A 23,233-nucleotide genomic window follows, 5' to 3' on the forward strand; every position below is an offset into this window, starting at 1 on the left:
GGTCCCGAGTCCCTCGCAGCTCCCCGGGCGCGCTCCGTGCCGCCGCCCCGCTCCGTGCCCGGCCAGCACCGGCTCGGGGCCAAGCCCTGCCCGGGCAGGCGCTGCCGGCGGCCCGTTCTCTGCTCGTACTCCTCTCCTCTATTCCAGCCCGGCCCTGACACCGACCGCTGTGTTTGGGTGCTGGCGGAGTGACCTGGCGGCTGTGAAGGAGCGGAGGCACACCGAGCAGCACGGCCGGTGTCCACCCGCAGCGCGGTGCTCGCCCGCGGAGCAGGATGCGCGCAGGCGGGAGCCGAGCAGCGACTCCCCGCAGCGGCCTGACCTTTACCGGTGTTCTTGCGGCGAGAAGAGCCGGACAAGCGATGAGCGACCTGCATCACCCCAGGGAAATGGCCAGCGAAGGGACGCGGGGAAAGGCAGCACCTCTGCCCAGGTATTCCCTCATCTGTGCCCTACACCGAGGTGAAGTTTTCTAAAACTCCGAAAAAAGACTTTTCTCTGTTTTGTTTCCATTTCAGGGAGGAAAGAAAGACAAAAAAAGATTAGTCTGTAAAAGCACTCTTAGTTCGGAACTAATCTATGGAAAAAGTTGTTGGATGGAAGCAAGGTAATGGAGCGGCAGCCCCATGGAATCACACACATAGTTTAAGCAAAAGCCCCCATGTCTATGTTTGACATACATTATGCGTGTAAAAAAAAAAAGCAACCCCGGGCTTCGGAGGCCTGGAACATCCAGAGAAACCACTAATTTTCTTTAGGAGTTCTGTTTTATTACATTCTGTATGACTTCCACAGCGCGCATATCCCTGTGAGCTGGAATATTTGGGAACACATTAGCAAATGAAGGAATTCAGTGAGGTTATGCGTTTCAAAGCTGATTACTTCTATTCCTATTCCAGGATGCCGCTACAAGCGATTATGTACTTGAGGTCCTCGAAAAAATGCATGTTTTAAAATGAAATAAGTTTTAATTGCTGTCCTCAATGACACATCAACGCGCTAATATTTAGTCGCTAAATTGTAGAAGATTGGAGAGTTATTTGGAAGTTGATTGGTCTCTTTCACTGCGAACTCTTTGTGCCTCATGCAGGTCACCAAGAGAAAGATAACTCGGGTGGATGGAGGGGCTTGTGGGGATGCACACAGAACCGCTCTGAAAAACCCTCTACTCCTTGCAAACTCAATTTTCCCCAAAGGATGGACAAGAGTGGACTCACGCACAAACACAGAATTAAAAAAAAAAAAAAAAAAAAAAAAAACAAACTTAAAAAGAAACACCAAAAAACCCCAACCAGACCATGGGGCAAAGAGAGGAGAGGGAGCTGACCCCCAGCAGAGCTAACTTCGTTCCCGGCTCTCTCCAAGCCCAGTCAGGAGGCACTGGAAAATAGAGATGACATTCTCTCCGTTGCCCAGAAAAACTCTTCGTGAAATGCAAAGCAAATTTAGTCGGGTCTGCGGGATCGGGCTCTCTAGGAGCAAGTTAAAATGGAATCATTCACAAAATTTGAATGTCTGAACGAGAAACTAAAATTATGTCAGTAGTAGCAAAAAGTGCCGAACAGAACTCGTGGTAAATTACATTGTGGTTTTCTGTTTCCCCTTAGAAACAAAATTTTGCTTGTGAAGACATTATTTAGTTTGCTTCTTCTCCCTTCTTCCCCATCCCCGAACGGGCAGAGGTGAGCTGGGTCCAGAGGAAAGTTTGGAAAGTTTATAACCACAGCCCCCTCCTCGGGCGGGATCTCTCCCGCCGGGAAGAGTTTCTGCCTCCCCCCGGCCGCTCCCGGCCGATGCTGGGGCTGCGGTGCGGGACCTGCGGGACACCCGGGCAGGACGGAGCCCCGCGGCTGCAGAGAGAAGCACGGCACTGATGGGGAGCACTGTGGTATGAGATGGGATGGGGAACGAGAAGAGCCGGGAATGTAAGGCAGCTCCGCGCTGCACCGCGCGGGGCGGCGAGTGCTGCGCACCCGCGGGGCCCCCGTGTCCCCCCCCGGCCCGCTCAGGGCAGGAACCCAGGTGCAGAGCAGGGGTTTATGTGGTGGACACTGAGTTTCTGTTTTGGTATGCATTGTACTCCACTAAGACAAAAAAGCACCGGGTGGAAGTGCATCTCCCGCACGTTCTTCCCACGCAACCTCCACATCAGTGGAGGCTCGGACACCTTTTCTTTCCCATTCGAGAAGAGCGGTTTCCCACGGAGTGTCCTGAGTGCGGACACCTGCAGTCCCTGGCTGGCCTGCAACTCTGCCTCTGCTTCTTTTTCCTTTTCTTTTTCTTTTCTTTTTTTCTTTTCTTTTCTTTTCTTTTCTTTTCTTTTCTTTTCTTTTCTTTTCTTTTCTTTTCTTTTCTTTTCTTTTCTTTTCTTTTTTTTCTTTTCTTTTCTTTTCTTTTCTTTCCTTTCCTTTCCTTTCCTTTCCTTTCCTTTCCTTTCCTTTCCTTTCCTTTCCTTTCCTTTCCTTTCCTTTCCTTTCCTTTCCTTTCCTTTCCTTTCCTTTCCTTTCCTTTCCTTTCCTTTCCTTTCCTTTCCTTTCCTTTCCTTTCCTTTCCTCTTGTGAGTCTGAGGAACTTTCAAGGAAAAGTCCCTGTGGCTGACACAATCAGGGCTTGCCCAGGTAGCCACGGGCAAAGCCCGTGTATCTGCCATGAATTCAGCACTCAACAGCTGGAAACTGCTGTAACTCACCGGCGTGCGGTCCCGCATCGCCGACAAGCCAGCGTTTCCGAGCCCACGGGAGTCCCCACATGACCTATTCCTTCGGGACAGAGCCCGCAGGTCAACCGGACAGGCGGGCAGGAGAGACGGACGCCTTTTCAAAACCCTCTCGCTTGTACCGCATCACACACGACAAGTCGCAGTACACGGCATGGCTCGAGCCGAGATTTTGGTCAAAGCGTGGAAATAAGTTCAGGGGCTGGATGCAGTGTTTGGATCCGGCTGTTCCGGCGGCTGCCCCGGAGGGACAGATTTCAGACGGGCTGGTCCCTCAGTGGATAGTTTAAATCAAGCGCTCTGCCAACTCACCGGGGAGAGTTTGGAGTGCGTGTGTGCGTGGCCGTGTGTGACTACACACGCGTGAAACTTTCTCCGTGCATGCTGCGCCCCTCAAAACAAAACAAAACAAAACAAAACAAAAAAAAACAAACCAAAAACACAAACACAAAAAAAGAAAAAAGAAAAAAAGAAAGAAAAAGCCCTTTAGGGCTTGATTACTTTTATTAATAGACACATTAATAGGCCTTAATGCTTCTGGTGGCCTTTTGACGGGATCGGGGAGCTCGGGAGCGGCCGGGCCCGCCCGGGATCCGCTGCCGGCGGCGGGACCGCGGGCGGGCGGGAGCTGCGCGGGGCCGGCAGGGGGCGCTGCCGCCCCGCGGATGCGCGCCCGCGGCCCCGCGCCCGCGCCCCGCGCAGCGGGCGGGACCGGCACGGGAGCGCCCAGGGAACGGCAGGAGCAGGAGCGGCGGGCGGGCGCGCTCCCAGCGGCCGAGCGACCCGGCCCGGCCCGGCCCGGCCCGGCCCGGTCCGGCCGCACACACTCTCGGCACCGCGCTGCTCACCGCGCCCGCACGCAGCTGCGGGTATTTCCTCCCGCTTCCACCGCACATGTTGATGTTTAAAGGGTCTGGCACGGACGGGTGCGGGTTAGGGCTTCGCGTGTAAACCGGGGGTTACGGAAGTCCCGTGTTAATGACAGTGTATTGGAACCGCGAGTCCGACACCCCCGGGACGAAAATAACCGCGCGGAACCACGGCGGGGCCGGGCTGTGCAGCGCACAAGTGGCGCTGGTTCGGGAGTGAGAGGGGACGGAGCCCTGAATTAGCGTCGAAAAGACAAAAACTAAAGCAACCCTGCCCTAGCGCTGTTCCCGGGTCGGTGAGAGGAATACGGACAGCAAGGCCTTTTTCTGCTCCTGGTCCCAGTCCCGGTGCCGGTTCTCTGCCGCTGAGACGGGATCCCAGCGGCTCCAGCGCTGGCCCGGCTCTGGGGTACCGAAATAGAGCGCTGAGGTTTGCAGGGCTGGTCTCCTTGGTGGGGAGGTCCATGGGAAGCGTCCCGCATGTCCGTCCCACCCGGGAACCCAGGATGAGCGGGGAGCAAGGCCCTGTCCACGCGTGGCTCCGGCTGCTCGGGACCGGCTGCGAACGGAATCCACCTGCTCGGCCGAGGCCGTGGTACCCGACCCCAGGTTCTCCCGCAGCCCCGCAGCCCGGTCCGGGTCCTGGGAACCCGGCTGGGCTCGGCCCGGCCCGGCTCGTCGCTCCTGCCGAGCACTGCGCTTTGCGAAGCATTCGCAGGAGGCTTAGACACACTGAGTGGGGTTTAGGGCATCCACAAAAGAATTAAATTAGGCATTTCACCCTCTCCTTTAACTCACTCAGCCCCATGCCAGACACGACCTGCCTAGGTCACCTCTCCTCCCTGCTGTGTTCATGAATCTCTGGGACAGGAGGGGAAAAGGGGAGACAGATCTCACCTGGAAAACAAAGTTAAGGGGAGGCTGAAACTTCCCTCACCGCCACCCCAATACCCGCGAAAGTTCAGCCTGGTTTAGCCCATGAAAAACCGTCTTACCCCGAGGTCCCCGCATCTGAGACCTTCCTCGCAATTTCTTCTTGGCTCGTTTTTTAAAAGATGAGTATTAGTTTGGAAATCCGGAGCTAGCGCCTGCGAGGCCAGCATGTAATTTGACTGCGAATGTAGCGCACCCTCCTTCCGAGAGAGGCTGCCTCTCCGTGCGCTCCGAGCGGATCGGGGATTGCTGGGAAGGGAGCCCCTGCCAGATTTTCTCCGTGTAGACGCCAAGAGGACAGCGAGAGCAACCTGTCAAGACCTTGGGTAGGAAAAGTTCAAGAGAGGGACTTCGGGACGTGTTCCCGGGGCAGGCCAGGCTGGAGCCCAGCGGCCGTGGCCGGGCCAGCAGAGGCCGGGGCTGCGCGGGAGGCGCCCACGAGAAATGGCCACGGCGACGAGTGCGAGAATGATACAAAAGTTTAGGGAGAAGAGGAAAATTCCGGGAAATCCCATCCCGAGTCCTTTGAGGTTTTGTTCTCATTGCTCCCGGCCTGTTTTATCTCTGACAAAACCCAGGGAAAGCTTGTGTTCTCCAGGCTCTGCTTGCGGTTCGTCTGCCTGGATGTGTCCCCGCGCACACACACAACATGCACACAGATATGTGTACGTATGTACAGAGCACAGACAGCGAGCAGGACTCGGACCTCCAGGGTGCTGCGGCCGAGATCACTCGTTTTTCCCGAAAAACATCGGACTTGGCCGTGGAGAGCTCCCCGCTGCAAGCGTAGCCTCCTCCGTTCAGCTCCAAAACAACGGGACCCCTCTTCGGAGACGGATTTTAGGCTAGAGGATATTTCCCCGGCGGTAGAGAAGGTCGAGGGAAATTTATCGATCGTTTTGGAGGTTCTGCGTGTGTGAGGTTTCTTTTCAAACGGATATAATTCCTCCCTCCCCAAGTGCTAAATTACTCGATGCAGTTTTCAAAGGAACCCTGTGATTATGTCAGGATGTCTGGGGGAAAAAAAAGGCAAAAAAAAGGAGTTGAAGTTTTTCCAATTCAGATTCATTCTTCAGTCCCGGAGAAGTGTAAATACACAGATGCACAACACTGTTCTTCCTAGGAGAAGTTTCTCTCTCTCTCTCTCTCTCTTTTTTTTTCTTCATTTTCAGTGCTCTGGAACCAAGACCCCAGTCGAAATCAGCATATCAAAAACCCATCCTATTTAGGGCACTTTCTCATCCTTGCTCGTGTCTATAACCCCAGAACTTTTCGAGAAGAGGCGTAGCGACCACCGCTTGAGGGGAAAAAAGTTGCACAGAGAAGGGGTGAGGGGACTTAAAAAGTTAAGATACTAGCGATTCACGAGGGACACGAGTGGGGCTGAAGGGAAATCCTTCTCTCCCTTGCTCGGCTCTCTCAGCTCAGCGGGGCCGGAGCCCTGCACTCTGGCGTCTTCGGGCAGGAAAGGTTTTCCCAAACGTGTGAGACCTGGGAGAATGGCACCTCGCAGCAAAATCTGCCCAAAGACTTGAGTTTTGCGGTGTAAAGCTCACTTTGTTCTGCGCTCGCACGCACGTGTGGCTGTGGGTGTCTATACGTGCAGCCGCCCCACGCCTGGAGATCAGATTTACATTTCCTACAGAAAGTGAACTTCTCCCTCCACAAAGTGCACACAGCGCGGGGTGCACAAAGGGAAATACGGCCTCAAACAAAGGAGCAAGAACAGCGGCATCATTGCGTGCCCAACACTGTTTTGTCACTTACATTATCCCCTCGATTTGGTATTGTGTTAAAAATATCGGCAGGCTGGGAACAGATGCTTTTAGCAGAGAGTGGGGAAGGAGAATAGAATTCACCTCGCCCTTTACTGGAAACAACCATTTAGACGGCGATTTGTTTTTTAGCATAATTTAATGCAGTGAAGTAACGGATTTTTAGTGTGTAAAGTGGAAAGAAAATAGAAAACAACGTCCGAGAGAAAAAGAAAGAAACGCTTGACTGGTTTTAAGACTCCCCCCATCCCTTGGTTCAACAGAAACATTAATTTACATTAGCAATTCTGCATCTTTAAGATAAATTACACAGCGGCGTAATAGATTTAAAGTACGCCAGATTTTTTTATCATTAATTGTAAATGTGCAAAATACCTGCTGGTACTTCACTTTAGAAGAATGTAATTGGCAAAAATGGGAGGTTGATGAATAGATAATAGATCCTTAACTACCAATAAACAGTAAGCACCAGCCAAGAGTATTAGGATGTGATCATAATTATTCTGCAGCTCCAGCCAATGGGAGGAGGAGAACTCAGCCCTAAAATCATCTCCGGACCCAAAGGTAAACGCGAAAATACGGACAAGGCTGGAACCGGAGACTCGATCCCCTGTCCCGTCTGCGGGAGCCCGGCGTGTCCCAGCTTTGCACGATGCGGCTGCCCTGCGCTTTGTGCTCCGCACCGCGCGGTGCGGGCAGCGCGGAGGAGCGAAGGGGAAATAAATAAGTTCGGAGCAGGAGGACGACCCGTTCTCTCACCGAGACGAAATCTTTCCCAAGCGGGGCATCTCTCCCTGACGCCCCGGGGCCGATCAAGGTAACCTCGCCGGGCTCAGAGTACCCGAGAGGTGGCAGGGACAGGGGTGTCGCGCTGGCGGAGCAGCCCAACTCCCCCCTGCCCCCACCCGAGGAGATGCAGGGCCCCCCATCTCCTGTCCCGCTGAGCCTCCCCCCCCCGGCCCCCGTCCGCCTACCTTGGTCGCCGAGCGGCGGCAGGGGAGGGAGGGCAGCGCGGCTGCGGAGGGGCGCGGAGCGGCGCGGGGGCGGCGGCGGGGCGGGGGCGGCTGCGCGGCGCGGCGCGCTCCCCCCGCGCTGGCGGGCGCGCTCCCGCCGCACTCCGATCCGCGGCTCCATCCCTCCCGATGGCGCTGCCCGGCGCTCGCCTCCCCTCTGACGCACTTTAAAGAGTCTCCCCCTTCAACCTCAAGGCGAGTAATAGCGACCAATCATCAAGCCATTTACCAGGCTTCAGAGGAAGCTGTTTATGTGATCCCAGCACTAATTAGGCTCATGAACTAACAAATCGTTTGCACAACTTGTGAAGGGGCCGATCACATCCATGGATTGTCTTTGGACTTAGGGGGGGAGGGGGGGGCGCGACCGCCTTTTCCTTGCAGGAGGGAAACTTCTCCCAGCAACTTTTTTTTTTTTTTTTTTTTTTTTTTTTTTTTTTTTTTTGTGAGTGTGTGCGTGGTGCGTGTGTGTGTCTCCCTTTTGGGTACCGCTGGCTGCCGCTGCCTCCTTTTCCTCCAGCCCCTGTCTATTTATGTGTGTATCTATCCCTCCTCAAGTCACTCCCTGCTGCAAACTTCCCCGGATCGTCTCCCGCGCACCAGAGAGAGACGGGCAGAGATTGGGTCGGGGACTCTCGTCGCGGCAGCATGTTTCAGCCCACACCCAAGCGGTGTTTCACCATCGAGTCGCTGGTGGCCAAAGACAGCCCCTTGCCCGCGTCTCGCTCCGAGGATCCTATCCGGCCGGCGGCGCTCAGCTATGCCAATTCCAGCCCGATGAACCCTTTTCTCAACGGCTTCCACTCCACTGGCAGGGGGGTCTACTCCAACCCGGACTTGGTCTTTGCAGAGGCCGTCTCCCACCCGCCGAACCCGGCCGTGCCGGTCCATCCCGTGCCCCCTCCTCACGCCCTGGCCGCCCACCCGCTGCCTGCTTCGCACTCCACGCACCCGCTCTTCGCCTCGCAGCAAAGGGACCCCTCCACCTTCTACCCGTGGCTAATACATCGCTACCGGTATCTGGGCCACAGGTTCCAAGGTACGTGCAACTTTTCGTCTCCTTCCGATCCAGCCCTGCATCCTGCGGCGGCCCCCGGCCGGTCCCCGCCGTGCGGATGTTGGGGGACGGCGGGTGGGCGGGCGGCCCCTGCCCGGAGCGGAAGGCTCGGCTCGGCCGGGCCCGGGGTCTTTTGTCCCTGTCTCCCCCTCCGCCAAACTTGGGAGAGCTGTCAGAGCCGAGGGGCTTGGGCTTGGTTTTGTTTTGCTGCTTTTCCCGGTTTGTTTTGGTTTCCCGGGAAGGGGGGGGCAAGCGGGAAGGCAAGGCCGGCTGGGACTTCGTCAGCTTTCTGCCCCCGTTAAAAGCAGAGGAAAAGGTGGATATTTTTTGTTCCGGTGTTTTGAGAGCTATAGAGGAGCCCCCGAAGGAAGCGGCCGCGCAGAGCGGGGAAAGGAGAGGTGGTGAGGCTGAGTTCCCCCGGGAAGGCGGCGGTGCCCGCCGAGCTGCGGGGCCGAGCTGCGGGGCCGCAGGAAGCCCCCGCCGCCGCCACAAGTCCGGCCGCTGCCCTTGTTAGAGGGGAAGAAACGAAGCGAACCCCAGAGAAAGGAGGAGGGGAGTGTGTGGAGGGAATTAATCCCAGCGCCGGAGCAGCGCGGGGAGATGGGGCTGCGTAGGATAGCCGGGGAAGGGGCACGGAGGGCGATCCCGACCGTGCGGTCAGCGAGGGGCTCCAAATGCCAAGCGATTAATAACCAGCTGAAGCGAAATAACCGAATCCAATGGCGGACAATCAATAAGATCCCCCTTGCTTAACCCTTTGTAACCAGCAGCGTCTTCTCCGAGGGGTGAGCCGATTTCTCCCGTAATGGGTCCGGCTTCTGCCACTTTCATTATAGGCAAACCAACAAACAAACACACAAACAAATCAGCCTCCACTCGCAGGGATCCATCTGCCTTTTTTTTTTTTCCTTGTATTTTTATTTATTAATTCGGAACGAAAACAAACCACCTGCATGTTGCATTTTCCCCGGCCTTCCACAGCCGGGCCGCTGCAGCCGGGTTGGAAAAGGAGCCACTCTCTCCGAAGCCAGGCGGTCTGAGACACAAAATGGATTATTACCCTTTCAGAATAAAATTACAGGTTTCGCTCACCAAATTATTTGTCGCAGGCACCAGGCGATTGGTAACGAGGGGTAGATGAAAGGCGGAAATGTCCTGGTGTTGAGCCACAGCCTGATTTCAAACACACCCTCCTCCTCCAACGATTTTAAAGCACTTACAGAGAGAGCCCCTCGGTGCCGTTTCCACTTTGGAAGGACCAGCCCGGAGAAGCGGCACAGGGGCACCCCGGAGGGAAATGCCCACCGAAAAGCCCCGGCTCACCACCCCCCGCTCCCGCCCCCGCTCCAATGCAGGCCGGCAGGAATGGGATGGGATGGGATGGGATGGGATGGGATGGAATGGGATGGGATGGGATGGGATGGCTGCTCTGTGGCCTCCTCAGAGTTTGATTCTTCATTTCCACGCCGGTCCCCAGCGCCGCCGAGGCAGCGGGGAGGGTCATTGGGCCGGGGAAGGCGGCGGTGGGAGCCCCGCTGCGGGCAGCACACCGGTGGAACGAAGGCAAGCGGCGGGAGAAAGGCTCCGGCCGAAGTTTTGGGCGAAGGAAGCCGAGACAGGCCAGGGGAGAAGGCGGGCGGCTACCGGAGCCTGGTGGGCGGCCAGGGAGACGCGCGGGGCTCGGCCAGAGAGCCCCAAGAGCAGCTGGCCGCGAAGGGAAGGTGGAAATAACAAACAAATAGGGAAAGACGTGAGGCTCCGGTGGTCGGGGGCAGGGGGGCAGCCGTGAGGTGTAGCCGCAGACACCGCAGCCGTTCTCTGGCCAATTCTTTTTTTTTATTATTCCTTCTGCTTTATTTTTTGTAGTGCTCCCCGGGTTGTGTTTTAGCATTTTAATTTATACCAGTCCTCTCCTACCCCTGTTTATTTATCCTTCCCCTCCACGTATTTATCAAAGGAAAATTCAATACAAAGAAGGAGGGGAAAAATAAAAAAGAAACTGTTGTTGGATTTATCCTGAGGATAATGGTGGGAGACAAAAATTCTTGCTCTAAAAAGTGCTGTCGAATGCGTCTGGGGAAGGTGTTTTACTAATCTGTTTTACCCTGTTTCCCAGGGAATGAAACCAGCCCGGAGAGCTTCCTATTGCACAATGCACTGGCCAGGAAACCCAAACGGATCCGTACAGCTTTCTCCCCATCCCAATTACTGAGACTGGAACATGCCTTTGAGAAGAACCATTATGTAGTAGGAGCGGAGAGAAAACAGCTGGCACACAGCCTCAGCCTCACGGAAACTCAGGTAAGGGGCAAGCAGGGAACGGGCAGCTGGGAAAGCGAAAGTACCGGCATCTCCTTTGGAAAACCCACCCGGCCGGGCCGAGATTCGGGCAGCGGTAAGGGCAAATTCTTGGGGTGTTTAGGCCTCCAGTCCCGAACCGGTGCAGTGGGGAGAGGGATCTCCCCAGCCTGAGTGTCGTAAAATCTTCTTCCCGTTCGGGATTTCACGGCCCGTGCCGGGGGTCGCGGTGCCTCGGCCGGGCGTGGGGAGCCGCAGCGCTCGGGGCGCCATCTGGGATCCCCCGGGCAGCCCCGGCTGGAGCTCCGGCCCGAGCGGGGAGGCAGCGGCCACAGCTGCGATCTGAGGGTCCGGTCGTTTTGCTGCGGGACTGGTCTGACCCTCAAGAAGGAGTTCGATGTTAGGGGAAAAGCCCCCAAAACAAATAGGGGGGCAAGGGGGAGAACCTCCCCTTTAGACCCTAAAGCAGAAACACTGTTTCTTGGATGAATTTTCGCTCGTTTCTAGCCGACAGAGGGGATGTGACGAGCTGGCTCAGGAGGGCAGAAAGATGAAAAATAAAAGCAGAGAAATTACTCACAAGGAACCCCCCCTCCTTCCCCCGCCCCGGTTCTGGCTGCGGGCCAGAACCGCACCGGAGCCTGTTTCGGTCTCTCCGGCGGGACGCTCGGCGATGTTTCTGCCACGGTCGTGCCGGGCCGAGGGTCTCGGCAGGTACCGGGGCCGGGCACTCGTGGCGGGGGGCGGAACGGGCCGAGAGCGGCGGCGGGGGCGGGCGCAGGCTCCCCCCGACGGCCGGGGACCCAGGGCCGGCGGGGCCGCTGCGAGCGCGTTTTTCACGCGGTTTTCTCCCCGCCGGAAGAAAGGCTGGAGTTTGGAGGATTGGTGGTGGTAGTTGTTGTTGTTGTTGTTGTTGTTGTTGTTGTTGTGTCGGGCTTTTGTTTTGTGCCCTTCCAGGAGACTCGTGGAGAGAGGGTTCCAGATGGGGATTGTCTCTGCTACAGTATGTGGCACTGTACTAAAAAAAAAAAAAAAAAAAAAAAAAAAAGCCAAAATACCCAGCCGCAGCCTAGTTCAAAGTTCCCAGTAAACACAGCGTTCTCTGGGCGGATTAAGTTGTAACACTTTTTTTTTTTCTTAACTCCTTTTCGTGGGGGAAGCAATAAAGAGGTTGGAGCTTTTGTTTTAAAATGTCTCCCTAACAAAACAATAAAAAGGGATCGCCACTTTTATGAGGTTCCCCGAACAAGGGACCGGTCACAGGCTTATTTCTACTGGAAAGCTGTATTTAAGGTGGTCTTTGTGCTGCTTGATTCCGAAGCTGGTTGGGGTCTTTTGTCCGGATGTCAAACCCCCAGTCCCCTACAAATGAGCTCCCTTTTGGGAGATCAGCGTGCAGAAATGAACCGTCCTCCCCTTCAATTAGCAAACTAAAAGCAAATTAAACTCACCCCTTGTTCCCCGCTCAGCTTTTTAATGGGGGACTTTTGGAGAATATGAAAATGCAGCAGAGATGTGTGTCCGGCCAGTCAGGTCTCTGTTCTGAAGAGGCAGCGAAGCGGGTTAAACCAGCTTATTAAAATGCTCCAGTTCCCTTTCCCCCCCTTGCTGAGGCCTTTATCAGACACTTTCAGACAGAACCAGAGTTTAAATTGCTTTAAAAAAAAAAAAAAAAAGTTTACCTTTGGACGCTACAAGGAGTGTGGCCAGCCCTGGAGATAGCTCCCAGATCAATACTATCTGTAATTAAAGCACTGAAGTCAGCTGCCGGATGGTTCGGTCAGATTTACGCGGCGCTGAACAAAATCAGAGGGATATTTATGATGCCACTTACCGGTTTCGCCGCGCTGTGATCGCTCCTGGACGGCACGTCCCAGGGAGATGCTGCGGAGAGCGATGGACGTTTTTCTACTCGGGGCATTTTTGTTCATTTTTTTCGCTTTTCCACAAGGAAAAAATCCCGTGCGTCCGCTCCCCAGCCCCATCCTGGCGCCCCGTTAGAACGGACGAGGTCCTGCCTTTGCTGTGCTCTGCCGGGCAGGTGGGAGCCCCGCGGCCGGCCCGGCCTCCCCGCCGCAGCCCCGACGGCTCTCCCGGGGCTGGGGGCCGGGGAACGCCTCGCCAGGAGCGGGGAACCGGAGCCTCTCCGGGCGGCGGGGCCGTCGAGGTGACGGCCCACGGGCGAGCTCCGCGCAGCGTGGGCTACCTGGGCGCTGCTCGGGGCTGCGCGCCCGCGGAAGCTCCGGGTGCGCGCACGGTGCATCCCCCGGCGGTGCTGCCCGCTCCCGAGCGCTGGGAGCTCCGGAGGTGCCCGGGGGGCGTGGGGCAGCCTGCCCGTGCCTTTCTCGCAGAGGTTTGGGTGGCAGCGGGGCCCCGGCTCTGCTCGGCCCCGCCAGGCTGGCCAGGGTGACAGCAGTGGGGACACAGAGCGCAGCGCGGGCAGGGCACGGCCCCGGTGGCACACGGAGCAGGCGGGAGTGAAGCATCTCCCTGGTCCGGGCAGGCGTCGGACTAACGCCCGGTACCTTTCCTCCCGCAGGTAAAAGTATGGTTTCAGAACAGACGGACAAAGTTCAAGCGGCAAAAGTTGGAAGAGGAAGGTTCAGACTCACAACAGAAGAAAAAAGGGACTCATCACATTAACCGGTGGAGAATCGCCACCAAACAAGCCAGTCCAGAGGAAATCGACGTCACGTCGGACGATTAAAAACTGGCACTTTAGGACTTTTCAAAGCCAGCACCCCACCAACCGAAAGTGTTAAAGGCTCACCCCCCCCCACCCCCGCGGCGTGGCGGTGCGGGGAAGGACACGGAGATCTTCATCAAAACACGATTCCCGCCCGGGAGGGAGCCGGGAGCGAGCGAGGGCCAGCCAGCGAGGGCTCCGAACTGTGGCACTGCCGGCACCGCTCTGGCAAAGGGGATCTGTCAATCAAAGCCAAAACACCGGGACGAGGTGATTGACAGGTATTCCGTTTATCGCAGTCCGCTTTTAAAAGCATAACGTTAAAAAAAAAATTAAAAATATATAGAAAAAATCTTAAAAAGGAAAAAAAAAATATAGAAGCAAAAAAAGCCCCCAACCAAACCACAAAAATTAACACCTTACGGGACATTTTGCACTTCACGGTTTTTTCCGTCTTTGAAAGAGAAATTTCCATAAGCAGCCAAAATCCACACCTGTTTCAGAAACTTGAATTGCATGTGTAAAGCCGTCTGGGGAAAAAAACAAAACAAAACAAAAAAAAAAAAAAGGAAGAAAACCGGAAAAAAAATTACTCCGGTTCCTAAAGACAGAAATTAATTGTAATTTTTTTCCCTTTAAGACAGGTTCTGTGTGCTTTTTAATTTTATTTTACGAGAAATGTGCAGTCTGTAAACATTTTATAATAACTTCTGGCGTCAAAGTGTTTGTGAAAGCTAAATGAAGTAGCAGTAACAAAGCATAGTGTTCCTTCCGGATGGACAAACACGGTGGGGAGGGGAGGGACGGGAGGGAAAGGCGGGGGGCGGGGGAGGTTGGGGTTGGTCATAACTTTTGCCGCAAAAAAAAAAAAGAAAAAAAAAAGAAAAAAAATCAAATGGAATTATCTCCCCCCTCCCCCCAGCTGTATCCCCATTGCAAAACCGGATGATGATCACTTTTTTTTTTTAAGATTTACAAAGCGCAAACCCAGCGACCAGTTTTGGCGGTGGGGACACCTTCTAGGCTGGGAGGATCCAGAGAAAAGGGACTTAAAATCGCGGATTGATTTTTTTTTTTTTTCCTAATGACCATTTTCATTGGGTCAATTTTCAAGCACTGACCTTATAATATTCCGAGATCATAGAGCTACTAAAAAAAAAAAAAAAGTGACAAATGTTTTCTTCATGTCTCCTATACCAGAATGTAAATATTTTTGTGTTTTGTGTTTAATTTGTTAGAATTCTAACACACTATATACTTCCAAGAAGTATGTCATTGTCAATATTTTGTCAATAAAGATTTATCAATATGCCCTAATTTTTAAAGCAATATCTTTTCCCCTTCACCCCCAAATTTTTCGGAAACCGATGGTTTCCCCCCACACCGCCTTGTTTTTAGCTGCTGAACCCCCGCGGCCGCGCCGCGCATTCCTGCGGCCATAGGCGCATTTTCTTAATGTATTCGCTGGCTGCTAAATAGACCTCTAAAAATAAGCCGCAGAGGCGCACTTGCTGTATATAAATACCCCAAACCCCCCGAAACAGAACCAACCAACCAAACAAAAACCTCAAGGAGAAACCCAGCCCCTTCTCTGGTTAGAAACTGAAGTGCGGAGCGGTTCGTGATCGTGAAACTGGTCGGCAGCAGCCGCGCTCCGCCGAGAGAGGCTTTCCTTGGAAAAAAGATGTGTTTTATTCAGCGACAGAGGATTTTTTTTTTTTTTTTGGTCTTTTTCCCCATCTTTTTCATTCCCTGTCCAGGTCGGTGCGGTGAGGAACAGGTCCTGAGAGCAGAGGCTGCGCCCCAGCTGCTGCTCTCCCTGCCGCTCTCAGGGAGCGATCCTGGGCACAGAGTAAAACTCTGACATTAAAGAGGTGGGGAAAGGGAAGAAAAAAAAAAAAAAAAGAAAAAAAAAAAAAAGAAAAGAAATGTTGCTCTGGGTCCTTGAGGAAACTAGCTGGTTTTCTGGGGGTACACAGTTGTTTTTTCATGCTTCATTTGCTCCTTAGCCTGATAGACTGCATTAATCAGTTTTATTTCCATTGATAGAGAAACCTCGTCTGCTCTGTTCGAGCTACAAAGAATCCTGCAAGCTTTTGTGAAAGTGCAAATCAGTTTAGGCAATTATCATACCAGGAATATGAAGGGGAAAGAGGAGGCATTGCCCAGTGGTCTCCTTTAATCTCTTAATCCGTGGATCCAGGGGGGCTAGTTGGACATAATTTAGGACAATCTGACTACCCTTTACACTGTGATAAGGCGAAGTTACAATGCATCGCAAAAATACGAGCTTTGTTAAACATACTGCCTTGAAAAGTTAAGATTAGACATTCTGTGCACGTGTTGGCTCTATCGGGTACTATGTAAATTTTATTTTTTAAAAAATATCCGCTCTTATTATTTTTTTTAGCATCTCTTCTTATACAATCCCGGTGACTTTCCATTCACTTGTGCTACAAATATGAGAGAGGCCCAGTCAGGGTTAGGACGCATGTCGCAATGCAGTCCCTTCCATTTAAACCTAGGCTAATTATTTAGTAGAGCTATTCCCAAGGTAAACTTCTCGTCGCGTTTCTTCCCTCCTCGAACAGCTGATGGTGCAGATCTGGAAACCAAGCAGGACGCACATTTCCCCTGAACTCGCCCAAGCTGCCTTGCTCTCCACTTCAAACCCGGGCAAATGGGCAAACATTAAACGGATTGCGGCCGAACAGCAGATTTGGGCCTTTCTAGAAATTGTTTCCCATCTTGATAAAAGGCTTGTTTCTGCAGGAGCCATATACTTCTCCCCCCACCCTTTTTTTTTTTCTATTTTTTTTTTTTAACCGTGAGGGAAGAGAGGGATAGAGGAGAAAAAATTAAGCGTCCTATGTAGCGTAACAGCAATAAAATCTTCAGAGAATGCCATTAGCTTTGAAAAAAAACCCTAAAAGCTTTATTACAAACCCAGCTTTGAAAATAGGGGGGATTAGGAGTCTGAAAGGGTCCCACAATGGTTAGAAGAAAAGGTTTCATGCTAATGAGGTTAATGCCCTTTGTATCTCAGGACTCCACAACTTCATTACTCCCTATCTCCGGCTGCACCAAGCGGCTCAGAACACTGCAATCCACTCCAGCTCTCCCCTGCCTTGCCTAGAGAAGGATTTGATAGCAGCTCTGTTCAAACTAGATAATTATATCTTTTCAAGTCGGAATTAAGATAAAGAAAGTGAAGCAAAGGCGGCTAGCCTTGATCCACTGCAAACAAATTTGGCGCACTTTCTAGTCTCTCTCCCCCTGCCTCAATAGGCAGGACAGTCAGCTTATTAGACCCTCATTTGCTTTATTAATTCATCTATTTAAAGTGGCAGGATTAGAGGGAGAGAGAGGCAGAGTCTAATGTGGGACAGTGGATGCCAGGCAACGTGGAAATATAAATATTGGCGAGATGCTATCCGAGCGGGTGTTCAAAAATACATTTTATATTAAATAACTGAGAGGGGTGGGGGAGGGAGCGTGGATTCCGGGTGGCGAATTGCAAACTCGGGCGGATTTCTACGGCTTTTTTGAAGGAAAGCTGGGGGACGGCTGCCGGGCACCGGCTCTCCCTCCGGAGGACGCGCGGCCCTCGGTGCCTCGCGGAGAATTTGGCCCGCTGGCTCCCCGGGCTGCTCAGGGGGCTGCGGGACAAGCGGGGACCCCCGCACCCCAGGGCCCCGGGCCGCTCTCGCAGCGCTGCCCGGCGGCCGCGGGTGCGGAGCGGAGCGCGCTGCCCTGCGCAGCGTCCCGGCAGCGGGGCTGCAGCTCCGGCCGGCCGGCTTCGCGTGCTGTCCCTCCTCCGCGGCTTTGCTCTGTCTGTCGGCCAAGGTCAGCGCATCCCGCCCCCGCCCCTCGCCTCCCCCGGCCCCTCTCAGCCCGGGGTCCCCGCCGCTGCCGCTCCCGCAGGGGGCCGGATCCGCACCCTCCGCAGCGCCGCTGGCTCCGCGTCCGGGACCTGACCCCTCCGGCCTTGCCTTTTTAACCCTTTCCCTTCTGACACAGCCAGCGGCTCCCAGGCAGAGTTGCTTCCCACCGGTGGGATTTGCGCTCCCCACGCGGCGCAAGCCGCACCCACGCAGCCCTCTCTTTGCCACTGGACCGGGCTGAGGCCGGAGGCCTTTGGAGCCCTCTCTTTGTTGTGTTTAAACGCTGTTTATTTGCTTTCCTCCTCTGACGGATGGCGCTGTTACCTGCGAGGGCTCGGCGGAAATTAGCGGTCCCCCCTAATTAGCACCCAGCCTCCGCACAGCCCGTAGGAAACAGGCAGAGCAGCTCGGGCCGCGGTCCCTGATGAACGGGATTCTCCCGGCCCCTGCTCCCGTGTCCATCAGCGGTTCAGAACCGCTCGGAGCTAATACAGCCATTGATTTACTTCTGCAAAGGGTCCCGCTGCGAGGGGGAAGCGGGAGTTTAGAGAACCTCCTGACCCCGAGCCGTAACCTCTCTCCTCGCCAGCCTCTCTCCTGGTGGGACACTCGCAGCCGGGAAGCCCAGCCCGTGGCCCACGCTTGAAACCGAAAGGGCCATTAATCACCTTCCCTCCTTCGCTTTTAATTGACCTTTTGCAATTAGCGCCTGTTGCAGGGAAGGCGACCCATCGGTTGTGCGGGAACCCTCCCGCTGTCCCCTCGGACCCCTCTTTCCCGGGGGGACCGTGGCCGCCCCAGCTCCGCGGGTGTCCCCGCCAGGCACGGCTGGGAGGATGCTGCGGGCACCGCTCCCGCACCGGGCTCAGCCCGCCTCGCAGGTGGCTGCCCTGGCCAGAGCAGGATCTGCCTTCTCTCATCCTTCTCCTTCTCCTTGTCCCCGCCGTAGGGCCGCTCGGCCCTGCTGCCTCGGGAGCCCCATCTCCCCGCACGGCCTGGCTGGAGCCCCGGCTGCTGCGGGGGCTCCGGAGAGCATTTATAGACCCGCTCTCCATCGCCCACGGCTGGACCTGACGTCAGGAAGAACTTGATCTCGCCCGCTTTGCTCCTGCTTCTGAAACTGATCCTTGAAATGAGAGAACAGACTCTACACAATTCCCATGGCCTTGACATAAGGTACAGCGATAAATATACACCACTAATGAGCAATTACCATATAATCACCTTCCAATTAGCTCGCATAATGATGAATTAAACATTCTAGCCTGCTGGATTAGGTTTCTTACTTTGTATATTATTTACGAAGGCTAGCTTCTGCTGAGCACCAAATATCAAATTAGATAGGGAATTTTCAGTTGGGGGTAATTACGCATTCAGAGCATGCCCGGAGTTTTTGTCGCCAGCCAACTAAAGTGTATTGGAAGGTAGTGTCCATCCTTTTCTGTCTTTCCTTTTTGATGTCTTAAAACATAGTCCACGCTTTTCTGCCAATGCTCTGCACGTCGCCTCCCCCGTGTTAATTCTGCTTCCTTCCCCAAGGCTGGACAGACAGAAAAACGGGCCCATTTTTTCCCTGGGACAGTTCAATAATAGGGAGCAGTCAGAGGCAGGATCTGGGGGCAGCAAAGGATCTCGCAGTCCGAAGAAACCCGGCCTGTTATCCCGGACAGGTAGAAAAGCCCTGGTCCTCCGCTCGGGGTGGTGAGGACTGGCAGGGCACGGGAGGGGACATCCCCCACAACCCCACCCCGGGTTGCTTTCGCACAGACCCCAGGACACCCTCCCACGAGTGGTTGTTTCCTTCAGATTCTGGGGGGGGGGGACTCCAAAAAAATCGAGTCCCGGCTGCGTTTGGTCGGTCTGGGCTGAGGGAAGGGGCGGGAAAGGCTTTGAGTGCCGATTGCCCCTGGAAGGGAAGGAGAGGAGAAGCATCAGCCCCGCAGGAGGAGAGAAGGATGCGGAGCTCGGGCACTCGGGCAGCCCCAGCCTACACCCACAGGGGATGGAGGCACGGCGGCTCTGGGCGGGGAGGGGGCTCGCAGCCGCCGTGTGGAAAGTGGGAATCCGTCTTGGAGCTGCTTGGCTTTTGTTGGTTTAAGCTGGACCCTTAATGTTTTCTTAATTAAGCGTTTGAGTGTGAGTAAACCTCCGCGAGGCGTTTACAGCCTGGCTATAAAGTGGGACCGGGGGATCTCCCTGCCTCCTGCAATGCCTGAAAACATTCCTTGGGGGCTTGAAGGGGGCAGAAAGACGCTCCACAGGGAACAGTGTTCTTACCTAGACTCCTGCTTGGAATTACCTTTCTAAAAGTCCTTTACCTATAAAGGAAAGGACAAGCTGGTAGTATTCATTTTCCCCGCTCCACTCTCTCCCGCCTGACACATGGAGCTCTGGAAAGTTCCAGGGATTTCCAGTCAGGAAGGGAACAGTTCAGAAGAGCAGAGATGCTCGGCTTCAGCTGCGTTTTTTTTTTTTTTTTTTCCCTTTTCCTATATAATTGTGCTTTTTATTTAAAAATGAATTGAAAAAATAATAAAAAAAAAAAAAGAAAAAAAAAAGAAAAAAAAGGAATGAAGAATTCGAAACAATTTCCCCCAGTTAAAGTGTTGTCTGAACGAGTGTTGGTGACCTGGACCCAAATAAACTTAGATAAGGTCTGGAAACTCATCTGTCAAATCCCGAACAACTGGAAGCAGCAGCTGATGCAAGCCTGACTCATGAAAAGCTGCTGGATTCCGGTGTTTTTGTGGAGTTACACTCATAGTTTTATCAGTATTTGAACAACCTTTTTGTGGTTTTGCTGTGCTCACAGAACGCGCGAAGTCCTGACTTTCTCCGCAAGGCCGGAGAATACAAGCACGGCTGTTATTTTATCTTTAGATCAGCAAGTGGGTATCAGAGGCAGGGAAGAAAGTGCATTCTTGTGGGTTGCGAGGCTGAGATATTCCCAGATAAACTCTTCTGTGATCTCATTTATAATCCACGCGATCACGGCTATTTTATTTGGCATACATGTGTCGAGAGGAGGCGTTTGCTGTGACGGGAACTTTAAGATCCAAATATGATTTAAAAACCTTTTTCAGAGAGTTATCTCCTGTGCCACCCTCCTTGTCCCGGTAAGCACGTTGCCTTTTTGTAGCCCATACCTTACCTGCTTCTCCGTGGGCTGCCAAATATCTGCTCAGAATCAAGGAAAAGAGAGGAAAGGGGAAGACGTGATTTGGAAGAATAAAGGTTGTTCAAATAAACCACGAAAAGGTATTTTCATAAGAATAACTTTATTTTGTTTAAATTCCCTGGGAATGAAAAATAATAGAAAGCCCACACTGACGAAAATCTGCAAGGAAACAGAGAGGAAAAGAAAAAGAGTGAAAAAAAAAATAAAGATGAAAAAATGCAGGTGAGAGATAGGGGAAAAGAGAAAAAAAACAGAGGGGAAGGAAGGAAGGAAGGAAGGAAGGAAGGAAGGAAGGAAGGAAGGAAGGAAGGAAGGAAGGAAGGAAGGAAGGAAGGAAGGAAGGAAATGTCGGGTGTAAGGAGAAGCCAAGGTCCCAGTGTGGGATTGAGTGAAACCGTCGCAGGGACATTGCCAGGAGTCTGGGCGGAAGGGTCGTTAGTTCCGACCGACTTGGAAATTCACGTCAATTTGTCTTTAGGAGAGTCAAGGGCTGTCGGAAATCCGCTTTCTTCCCACCATTGTGGCGAAGTCCTGAGAGGTTGCAGTCGGTGTTTACTGTAGGTTTTCCCTGCAAATCAAAAGCGGAGGGTCCTGGCGGGCGGGGAGCAGTGCCACCAGTGCAGCGCCCGGGGACATCGCCGGGCAGGGCTGGCAGGGCGGCCCCTCTGCCGGGGCCTTTCCCCTCTCCCCAGTGGGCGCTTCTCCTACCCGAGCGCCCGATCCTGGCCTTGGAAAGGCAGGAAGGGAGAGCGAGGGCTGCCCGCGGTGGGCAGCCGTGTCCTGCGTGGCGGGGACCACCTTCCCGCTGCCACCCCGCGCATCGCCATGGAAACCGCGGCAGCTGCACATCAAAGTTCCCGGAGGCTCAGCTCCGGGTGCCCCGGCAGGGACCTGCCAGGGACCCCAGCCGCGCTGCCGCTGTCGGGACCCGAATCGACCTTCCCTCGCCTCGTCCGTCGGTGGGCAGGAGCTCGTCTTGCGAGTGACTGCCGGGAAGAGCCACTCTGGCTCCTTTTCCACCCTGACAGGAGGGTCAGAGATAGGCGAGGGGTGACTCTGAGCTGGGCGGCAGAAAACGGGCACTGACACTGGCCAACAACCCTCTCTCGTCCCCGCTTTGTTGGGGCGACCGCGGGAGAGGATGGAGATGCGGGCCGGCAATTACGGGCCCAGAGCTTATCCCTGCCCTCCTCTACCATCGTTTAAGCTTCGCCCGTCCCAGCCAGCGACTCTCGTGTCGCCCCAGGATCTCTGTCCCCGCACCCGGCCCCAAGGATGCGCTCAGCGCAGCGGGAGCTGCAGCCCCGGCCCCGTGCCCCTCCCGTAGAAAGGGGCTGCTCCTTCTTTTTCGGGTGTAAGGGTAAAACTCGGCCAATCTGCCCGCTCCTTCCGATAACTTAAATAAAAAAAGTGTAAAAGGCAACGTTTACACCAGTTTAATTAAGGAGGGTCCTTGTACCTTGGGGGGAATCGCATCATTTCACATGAAATATTCATACAGGAGGTTTCCCGAGCTGCTCCGTTTAATCATTCCTGCTGCCAGCGAAGGGCTCTGTCTTTATACCTGCATGTAATTTGATTTTAATGTCCCCACTTTTCCATCTGCACATGTCCGGAAGGTAAGTTCCCGTTAGGAAGCCAGGGCTGAGAAACACTGCCCAGCCCGGGCGGGACCCGCACCCGCGGAGCCCTCCGCAGCCTCCCGCGGGCGCGCACCTCCCGGCTGCGCATCTCCCGGCTGCGCATCTCATCTCCCTCGCTCACCAGTCCAGCCGTGCCCGCCGCTTCTCTCTCTCCTGCGCTGGACTATTTCGCATTCAGCTGGGTGAAATAGCGGTTTTATATCCCTATTGAAAGGGGGGGAAAGAAAAAAAAGGCAGAAAACAAAACACACAGAAGGAAAAGAATGTGGCGTCGACTAATTTAAACCAGTTCGAGTGGAAGGGCTGTCAATTCTGTAAGTAAATGTTGCTGTGTTGATTCAGATGTTTCTCGCCGTCATTGCTGTCTGAGGGGGAAGAGCTGGGGCTCGGAGGTTCGGAGCCGGAGCGAGCGGAGTGGCCGGGCCGGGGCCCCGCTGCTCCCGGCTGGGCAGGACGGACGGCAGGAGGCCCGACACCTCCGTGCCCCGCAGCAAGCTGCCTCCGCAGGCTCCGGCTCACCCTGCCTGGATGGGGAAGAAGATAAAGGAAGGGGAAAGGACATTTAACCCTGAAATGATGAGCCTCACTTCCCCCTCGACGTACCCAGGCAGACTTATGTCAGCCAGGCTGTTTATTGGGTGCCACCAGCTGAGCGGCGGGGAGAGAGGCGCATGTTAAATGATGCCATTAGACTGTAGAGCAACAAGCAGAGACGAGGTAATTGGCAGCACTTCTCAGAGCCAGTCCGGTGACCTGTTAATCTGTTGCCACCAGCACTCAGTCAGGGGAGAAAATAATAAACCAAAAAACCTGCAGAATGGAGAAAAAGTCTGACTTACCTCAGACCTGGTCAGTTTGTTAATGTTCCACTTGTAAAGAAGGAAGGGTTTCTGAGCGAACCCTGTCTGTGTTCAATCCGACTGTTACTCCATTTGCTGAGTGTAATATATCCTCCGTGGTTTAATCTGTTCTCCTTTCTTTGTTAAATTTATTTTTTTTCTTCCCTTTCTTCATTTGGATCCCATGAGGTCTGGCATCAGCCTGTTGTAATTATGAACCAGAGGGTGTCTGCAGAGCAGGAGCACCATTCAGCACCTCTGCCTTTGCATTTCCCATGTAGAAAGCAGCCGTGTGATCGGAAAGTTCGGGATGGACATGCAAACCTTCACCCCTCCAGAAGC

The 23,233-nt window shown here is 54.1% G+C and overlaps 1 protein-coding gene and 2 long non-coding RNA genes across 8 annotated transcripts in view; 1 reads left to right on the forward strand and 2 right to left on the reverse strand.

Moving 5' to 3' along the window:
• Positions 1-7,350, reverse strand: part of LOC137478352 (uncharacterized) — a 56,366-nt gene extending 49,016 nt beyond the window's left edge. For 2 of the 4 annotated variants that reach the window (XR_011001522.1, XR_011001520.1), the window contains exons 1-2: positions 7,268-7,350; positions 4,581-5,531 (exon numbers count right to left, since the gene is read on the reverse strand). This is a non-coding gene — a long non-coding RNA (uncharacterized lncRNA). Of the gene's footprint in view, positions 1-3,999; positions 4,483-4,580; positions 5,532-7,267 lie in introns of those variants that run through there. The other 2 variants (XR_011001519.1, XR_011001521.1) reach the window with 2 other exon arrangements.
• Positions 5,689-14,664, forward strand: EMX2 (empty spiracles homeobox 2). Of its 2 annotated transcripts, XM_068198192.1 has the most exons (4): positions 5,689-7,110; positions 7,865-8,345; positions 10,480-10,664; positions 13,201-14,664. In XM_068198192.1, the coding sequence occupies exons 2-4, from the start codon at positions 7,955-7,957 to the stop codon at positions 13,366-13,368; spliced, it is 744 nt and encodes a 247-aa protein (XP_068054293.1). In that variant the 5' UTR covers positions 5,689-7,110; positions 7,865-7,954; the 3' UTR covers positions 13,369-14,664. The 2 variants fall into 2 exon arrangements, with proteins under 2 accessions (XP_068054293.1, XP_068054294.1); XM_068198193.1 differs by lacking the exons at positions 5,689-7,110; positions 10,480-10,664 and having other exon boundaries at positions 7,424-8,345.
• Positions 11,491-12,600, reverse strand: LOC137478587 (uncharacterized). Of its 2 annotated transcripts, none has more exons than XR_011001680.1 (3): positions 12,344-12,600; positions 12,113-12,203; positions 11,491-11,674 (listed from the first exon to the last, which is right to left on the reverse strand). It is a non-coding gene; the product is annotated as an uncharacterized lncRNA (long non-coding RNA). The 2 variants fall into 2 exon arrangements; XR_011001679.1 differs by having other exon boundaries at positions 11,491-11,679.
• Positions 14,665-23,233: the final 8,569 nt, after the last annotated feature.

Source organism: Anomalospiza imberbis, chromosome 8 (genome assembly GCF_031753505.1).
Source record: "Anomalospiza imberbis isolate Cuckoo-Finch-1a 21T00152 chromosome 8, ASM3175350v1, whole genome shotgun sequence".
NCBI classification, from domain to species: Eukaryota; Metazoa; Chordata; class Aves; order Passeriformes; family Viduidae; genus Anomalospiza; species Anomalospiza imberbis.

Bases quoted from the DNA above. Each gene is read 5' to 3' on its own strand.
- EMX2 (XM_068198192.1), top strand. From the start codon at position 7,955: ATGTTTCAGCCCACACCCAAGCGGTGTTTCACCATCGAGTCGCTGGTG. The intron at 8,346-10,479 runs GTACGTGCAACT...CCTGTTTCCCAG, and splicing joins TCTGGGCCACAGGTTCCAAG to GGAATGAAACCAGCCCGGAG. The intron at 10,665-13,200 runs GTAAGGGGCAAG...TTCCTCCCGCAG, and splicing joins TCAGCCTCACGGAAACTCAG to GTAAAAGTATGGTTTCAGAA.